Source organism: Thalassophryne amazonica, chromosome 5 (genome assembly GCF_902500255.1).
Source record: "Thalassophryne amazonica chromosome 5, fThaAma1.1, whole genome shotgun sequence".
NCBI classification, from domain to species: domain Eukaryota; kingdom Metazoa; phylum Chordata; class Actinopteri; order Batrachoidiformes; family Batrachoididae; genus Thalassophryne; species Thalassophryne amazonica.
Window position 1 is genome coordinate 32417004 of NC_047107.1, and position 8078 is coordinate 32425081.

Sequence of the window (8078 nt, forward strand, 5' to 3'; positions counted from 1 at the left end):
GGACTCCATTGTTCTCCTGGGGGACTTCAACGCCCATGTGGGCGGCGACAGTGAGACCTGGAGGGGGGTGAATGGGAAGCATGCCCTCCCCGATCTGAACCCGAATGGTGTTCAGTTGTTGGGCTTCTGTGCTAGCCACAGTTTGTCCATCACGAACACCATGTTCGAGCACAAGGTGTCCATAAGTGCACGTGGCACCAGGACACCCTGAGCTGGAGGTCGATGATCGACTTTGTAGTCATATCATCTGACCTTCGGCCACGTGTCTTGGACACTGAAGAGAGGGGCTGAGCTGTCGACCGATCACCACTTGATGGTGAGTTGGATCCACTGGGAGGGGAGGAAGCCGGTCAGACCTGGCAGGCCAAAACATATCGTGAGGGTCTGCTGGGAATGACTGGCGGAACCTTCTGTCAGCGAGGTCTTCAACTCCCACCTCCGGGAGAGCTTATCCCATATCCCGGCGGAGGTTGGAGACATGGAGTCCGAGTGCACCATTTCTCCACCGCCATTGTCGATGCGGCCGCTCGCAGCTGTGGTCACAGGGTCTCTGGTGCCTGTCACAGCGGAAATCCCCGAACCCGGTGGTGGATGCCGGAAGTAAGGGATGCCGTCAAGCTGAAGAAGGAGTCCTACTTGTCTTTGTTAGCAGGTGGGACTCCGGAGGCAGCTGACAGGTACCGACAGGCCAATTGTGCTGCAGCCTGTGCAGTCGCAGAGGCAAAAACTCGAGTCTGAGAAGAGTTCGGGGAGGCCATGGAGGACTATTGGTCGGCCTCGAAGAAATTCTGGCAAACCGTTTGACGCCTCAGGAGGCGGAAGCAGCTCTCCACTGGCACTGTCTACGGTATGGGTGGGGAGCTGTTGACCCTGACTGGGGATGTTGTCGGGCGGTGGAAGGAATACTTCAAGAATCGCCTCAATCCCATCATCACGTCTTCCAAAGAGGAAGCAGAGACTGGGGACTCAGAGGCAGACTCATCCATCACCCAGGCCGAAGTCACTGAGGTGGTCAGAAAGCTCCTCAATGGCAAGGCTCCTGGGGTGGATGAAATCCTTCCGGAATACCTTAAGTCTCTGGATGTTGTGGGACTGTCTTGGTTGACATGTCTCTGCAACATCGCGTGGAGGTCGGGGACAGTGCCTCTGGATTGGCAGACCGGGGTGGTGGTCCCTCTGTTTAAGAAGGGGGACCGGAGGGTGTGTTCCAACTACAGGGGGATCACACTCCTCAGCATCCCCGGTAAGGTCTATTCCAGAGTACTGGAGAGCAGAATTCGACTAATAGTTGAACCTCGGATTCAGGAGGAGCAGTGTGGTTTTTGTCCTGGTCGCAGCACACTGGACCAACTCTACACCCTCCACTGGGTGCTCGAGGGTTCATGGGAGTTCGCCCAACCAGTCCACATGTGTTTTGTGGATCTGGCGTTTGACCGTGTCCCTCGAGGCAACCTGTGTGGGGTGCTCCGGGAGTATGGGGTCCAGGGTCCTTTGTTAAGGGCTATCCAGTCCCTGTATGACCGAAGCAGGAGCTTGGTTCGCATTGCTGGTAGTAAGTCAAGCCTGTTTCCAGTGCACGTCGGCCTCTGCCAGGGCTGCCTTTTGTCGCCAATTCTGTTCATTACCTTTATGGACAGAATTTCTAGGCGCAGTCAGGATGTAGAGGGAGTCCGGTGTGGGAACCACAGAATCTCATCTCTGCTGTTTGTGGACAATGTGGTTCTGTTGGCTTTGTCAAATCAGGACCTTCAGAGTGCACTGGAGCGATTTGCAGCCGAGTGTGAAGCGTCTGGGATGAAAATCAGCACCTCCAAATCCGAGGTCATGGTTCTTGACCAGAAAAAGCTGCTTTGCCCTCTTCAGGTTGGTGAAGAGGGCAACATATACCCTCATATATACTCTGAACATATACTCTGAACATATACCCTCTTGTCTCTTTCTGCTCCTGTCACCCCTGGGGCGGATCTTGCCTTACTTTCATCTTTTGTGACTCCTGCTGATGTCTCTCCTTGGTGCAAAGCTGGCGCTGAGAAGGTTGATGGGATTTGGTACGGTCCACATCTCTCTTCTGAGCCCTCTAAACCTTGCTTACCGCATGCACTATTTCGTACTTATGCTATTTTGTCACATGGTCAAGACCACATGTCAAAACGGGGAATGTGTGCTGCCATTCACAAATTTTGGTTTACTGAAGGCTTTGTGGCCTATGCAACTGATTTTTGCAAAAGATGTTTGATCTGTGCACAAAACAATCCAGGTATTGACTTCTGTAGGTGCACACCCTCCCCCTCAAGGCCCCTTTCAACACCTCATGATGGATTTCATTGAATTAAGCCCAGCAGAGGGGAAGAAATATTACCTTGTGGTTATGGACATGTTTTCCAAATGGGTTGAAACTTTACCAATGAAATATGCCTCTGCAAAAACTGTGGCAAAGGCTTTAATGACAGACATTGTTCCAAGAAGGGGGTGCCAGAAAAAGTTTCTTGAGACAATGGCACACTTTGTGAATGAGGTGATCAAAGAACTCTGTGCCATTTTGGACATAGAACTGAGGTATCATTTTAGTTATCATCCTCAGTCTGTAGGTGCTGTGGAAAGTGAAATGGCACATTACAAAATAAATTGACGAAATTCACAGCCAAAACAGGCCTAAATTGAGTTAAATGCTTATCCTTGGTCCTGATGCAGATGAGATTTCACACACAACAGCATAATAACCTGTTACCCTTTGAAATCCTGTTTGGAAGACCACCCCACACAGGACTCCATCCCAAGGTGTTGACAGGGGAAGATGCAGTGTTTGTTGATCATAGCCTTGTGTCTTATCGCATTAAGCTTTCACAAGTGCTGTCTGTGTGCAGGTCCCGTGTGAAGGAAGTCCTTCCATTATCAGCCGAACAACCACTCCACGATATCCGACCTGGAGAGTTTGTGATCGTGAAGAATCTGAGGAAGAAACGTTGGAACGATTGTTGCTGGATAGGCCCTTTCCAAGTGCATTGATGACGCATACCACCATCAAAGTCGCAGAAAGGTCGACATGGATACACACAACCCACTGCAAGAAAGTACTGAAAGAACGAGCCCCTGTTCCTAATTCTCTTTCCTCAACAAGCTAAAGAGACTTTTGACCATTCTCATTCCATCCATCATGGCTCATTGGCATCAACATCCTCCAAATGCTAAGGTTGTATATCTCCTCCTTGGTTCTCTGTTCTTTCACTGAATGAAGGGGAGAATTTCTAAAAGTTGCAGAATCTACAGGGTCCACTGAAATTTGAACTCACTGGATTCAGGGTCCAAACAACTACACCATGAAACTCCCAACATTTGGCAAATGGTCAGACTTAATGTGTAGTTTTTCTCTGATACATTTCACCAGTTTCAGAAAACATTTCTAAAGGTTCTGAAATGTACAGGTTCCACTGAGATTTGAACTCAGATTACTGGACACACACACACACACACACACACACACACACACACACACACACACACACACACACACACACACACACACACACACACACACACACACACACACACACACACACACACACACACACACACAGGCTTCTTGGCTATTATAATATTGATTAATTACGTCATTTTAATGTTAATTTACTGTCTTAATGTATTTATAAATTGTTTAGGTTCTTGTTATCATATACGTACACACCACTAGTATTGTTATTGTGGTTATTTTATTTTTAGTTCTATTTTGTACAAGTAATTAGATTTTTAAATCGAACACAATTGAAACAAGTGTTTTCACTTTCTTGTGTCATCCATGTTTTTTTAATGTATTGACTATTATATTATGCATATATATTGAACTTACTAAATAAAATCACTCACCACACTCACTTTTAATAGAATATAATTTTGTGGAATTGGAAATTAGTGCTGGGAAGGTTTGTGTTCTATGAGTGCAGTGCTCTAGTTACTTAAATGTTACATTAAAATTATTATTATTTTCTTTCTCTATTCCTGTGACATTGTAGCTCCTAAAAGAAATGGTTCCAAATGGAATTTCGTTGTGTTTCTTGTACAATGATAAAAAGCTTCTTCTTCTCCTTTTACCTGATGGAGTTTCTTGGACAGGTAATGAAACATGCTTGTCTTTGTCAACATCAGGTGGGGCGAGGTATTCTGGCACAGGACAGGACTTTCTGCTGTGAAACTTCTCTTTTTTCTCTGATCCTGCAGTGAAGAACAACAGTGACATTTTATCTTATGACATCGTCCAAATGACGTCGTCCACGTGAGATGTGGTTCAGAGAGCAAACTTACCCAGTAAGAAAACAGAGCAGGTCTGTCCGTAGATATCGATCATGGCCCACAGGGGTTTGCTCAGGTCCACTCCTGTCAGAAGCTCCTGCTGGCTGCTCTTGTTGCTTGTAAAGTACAAGGAACCACCAGCAGAGACCCAGAACTCCAGTTCTGAACCAGGCCCACAGTGGACTGCACTTACAGGAGCAGCCCAGTGCCCGGGAGTGTTGGTGAGTACAGGAATGGCCATGTTGGGCAGAGGCAGAGTTCTGGATGTTGGAGGCACGTTGGTGAAGCCCACACGCAGGGATCCACTCCAGTTTTCTAAAACGTTTTGTACTCTGAGACGAACCTTCTCCTGAACCTTCAGTGGGCGACTGCTAAACACCAGACCATCCTTGAAGTTCTCGTTACTTCTCTCTGCGAATCGATCCCCCATGCTGAGGCGGATCATGTCCCCTACAGCCTGATTGTGGAAGGACAGAGGACCTAAACAGGACACTCCACACCTGTGTGTGCTCTCTGGACAAAAACGCAGAAAGGGATAAAAATGGTTGAATTAGTGATGAAGACTGATTCTTCAGGACACATTTTTTGAAGTCAGTTTTTTTTTTTTATCCAAGTCAGGCAGATCACATCAACCCATCCAACATAAAACCTGAAAGTATTGAATCTCCTTTATTTCACTGGTGTAAACAATAAGTTGTGCTGCTGTTAGTCAGGTTGAAAAAAGAACAAAAACTTTCTTATTGTCTTATGAAATTCTAGTAAATACTCATCCAATGAAGTTGGAGGAGTTAATGTTTTCGTCCCTGTTTGTCTGTTTGTGAACAGCCTGGAGCCACACAATTTTTCATATATCGTTATGAAATGTTTACTGAAGATTCATATCTGGATATGAAAGAACTGATTCAATTTTCAAGGTCATAGGTCAACGACAGGAAAAGTCTTGGAAAACTGGAAGAATCCCTGTTTGACATTGAATGAATATTCAAAAACTCATTACTCTGTCAAAAAAGATGAACGTTCTTTTGTACTTGAAAGCCTTACGTAGGATGGTATCCTTTTTTTTGTCATCAAATTTTTATTTATTCATATGATGTTATAACAAACAAAAATGAACCAAAATGAAACACCAGAAAAAAACAAACATAGTAAACACACCCAGGCCCAGGATAACTGTTGTGAAAGTGTAGGAACACGGACCCACAACAGGGGGCGCAATGAATGGACAATGGAGGAAGTAAAAAACAAGATTTACTACTGAAACAAGCACGAGTAGTATAACAAACACAATGTTTAGGGTCGAATCCGCTGGTGTCGTGTGGGCAGGCTCGAAGATAGGAGACGTCCGTCTCAGTCGAACCGGAACCACCCAGATCTCCACTGCCACCGAACCCCGGAAATACTGGAACCGCCAAGTCCCGAATTCCCAGGTGGCCACTGCCTCCGCTCGTCGGATCCGGTACTGCTGGCAGGAGAGAGCAAGAACACACAGGAGTGGATGAACGCACCCAGTACAGAGAGGGGAGAAGCCGCCTCCACCTCTTGGCAAAGTTCAGCAGGAAGGTGAGTACTTATCCAAAGAAGGAGGGTCTCAGTAGTCACCAGTCCTGAAAGGTTTAACAAGTTTATCAATCACAGAATATGCTGCAGAGAATGTTACCTTGGTCTTAGGCGATATCTCGGCACTGAGGTGGAGACGCCGTCCTCCTGATATACCTCGGTGCTGAGTAGAAACAGCTGTGTTTGGTGATGGGTGACAGCTGTCACCCAGATTACTCCCATGATGCGGTAGCGCCCTCTGGTGCCTGGAGCCCGCACTCCAGGCAGGGCGCCCTCTGGTGGTGGGCCAGCAGTACCTCCTCTTCAGCGGCCCACACAACAATAACATCATTTAAAATGCCACAGCACATTGTAGAACCTCAGCCTCACACCAAAAAGGCTTTAAGATCAACCAATATCATCCTTTATCGACTGACAAAGGTTGATCCGGCCCTGGCGTGAGCACAGTGCTCTTGTTTAAATTGTTATTGTTCATATATGAGCTTTAATTTTCATTAATTACTAACTGTTGATCATCAACCTAATTTTAAGCTAATAAATGATTTTTAAAGGGATCCTATCAAACATTCAGTCAAGAATGAAGACATCATCTCACCAGAGTTCCTGTTATTGTCTCTCTGCTTCACCATCCTGATGAAGAAGATTAATTTTCTTCAGGTGTTGAAAAATGTGTTCTCTCTGTATCTTTCTTCAGTTCTGACAGAAGTGTGACTGTTGGCTGAATATAAAGACTTCAGCACACATGCACAGAAAGAACACACACACTGAATGGGGAGGGGCAAAGGGAGGAAGACAAGTTACATTTTGCTGACGTGCCCATGATATCAGACAGTGAACATCCAGGAACCACAGACATGAATATGAGAACGAGGCTTCACAGTTTTGTGTTTTGTTATAAGTTTCATGATGTTGTGTCATGATTTCATGTTATGAGATTGGCAGCATCATGGTGTTGATCGTGGAGGGTCTGAGCATTATTTGAAGAATTTCTAGTTGTTAAGATGTATTTTATAATGTACAAAACGTGTGCAGTTCATGTGTGGTTGCTTTTGTTTTGAAATGTCGTTTTTGCAGCAGGTGCAGCACAGTGCGGAATGTTCCGATGCAGTTTTGATTGTGTGCTTGATCAGAAATTCACATGCTGTGACTCCGCCCTCCAGCCCTCATGAACAAAATGTTCTCTTTGCTCGACAGATGACCCACTTGATAAAATAGTTATTATTGGTTTATGTCATATTCAGCATAAGTGTGAATTCTCAAAAATCTTGGTGACTTCATCTTATAAACAACCCATATGTTGTAATTTTAAAAACTAATTTGTTGGCACTCAAGCCAAATGTGTAAAATGTGTAAAATTTGTTATCAGAAAAGAAGTAGTTTTCTTTCTGTACTCCACTGGATCCATTTTCCTGCTTCCTTTCATTGGTGGGTAACTTGCATTTTGAACGGGATGGGATGGATTCTTCTCTGAAAACTAAAAAATCTCCAGAGAGCAGCATTACAAAATTACAAAATGTTTACCGAAATGTTTGAACACGTGTGCAGCGACCACTGCACTCGCAGACACAGCTGCTGAATTATGAACAGAGCACACTGAGGACTGCGTGAGTTAAATGCACAAAATAGTATGTATTGTCCATTTGTCTTTATGAAAATGCAGTTTGGGGTGTGCAGGAGGGAACATGCAAATAGGTGAGGTTTGCACATGCAACATGATTTATCAAGGTCCAAAGGCAATTTGTATTTCTGCCTGTGTCATGTTAATTCTGCATTTATTCTTGTAAATCTCCCGCTAAACTGCCTCCACCCCAATGTGCAAATTTTGGATTTCCCAAGTAATGTAACACTTGTTATCTCGGACCTTAGTCAGATGCCCCAGGGGTCTTGCAAAATCCAGTATGTCCACAGAATCACTTAAAAATAAACACACAAAAAAACAATTGTGTAATGTTAGTATTTTTATTTTTTATTTTTGCCTGATGGATGTTGTATATTCACAAGCAATAATGATCTCATTTTGACATTTACAAAGTTTTGCATGTTAACTCTTCACATGGTATTCTAAAACGAGCTAAGGAGATGAACCATGTTTATGTGGGCAGACACTGAAGGCTCCTGCAGAACTGTATGATCTATGGAGGTGTCGAATATGTGAAGCCTAACCACAGACTTGTAGTTTCCTCAAGCCCCGTCACACTTAGCATGAATGAGCCCCCCGCCTGCGCTCGTTGCTTAAA

The 8078-nt window shown here is 44.8% G+C and overlaps 1 protein-coding gene across 4 annotated transcripts in view; it reads right to left on the reverse strand.

Annotated features, from left to right (window-relative positions):
- LOC117510284 (protein neuralized-like) overlaps nt 1-6573 on the reverse strand; it is a 53355-nt gene extending 46782 nt beyond the window's left edge. For all 4 annotated transcript variants that reach the window (XM_034169926.1, XM_034169927.1, XM_034169929.1 and 1 more), the window contains exons 1-3: nt 6437-6573; nt 4297-4797; nt 4087-4206 (exon numbers count right to left, since the gene is read on the reverse strand). In XM_034169926.1, the coding sequence (XP_034025817.1) occupies nt 4087-4206; nt 4297-4797; nt 6437-6470 (655 nt within the window). In that variant the 5' untranslated portion in view covers nt 6471-6573. The remainder of the gene's footprint in view (nt 1-4086; nt 4207-4296; nt 4798-6436) is intronic.
- Between the last annotated feature and the right edge of the window lie 1505 nt (nt 6574-8078).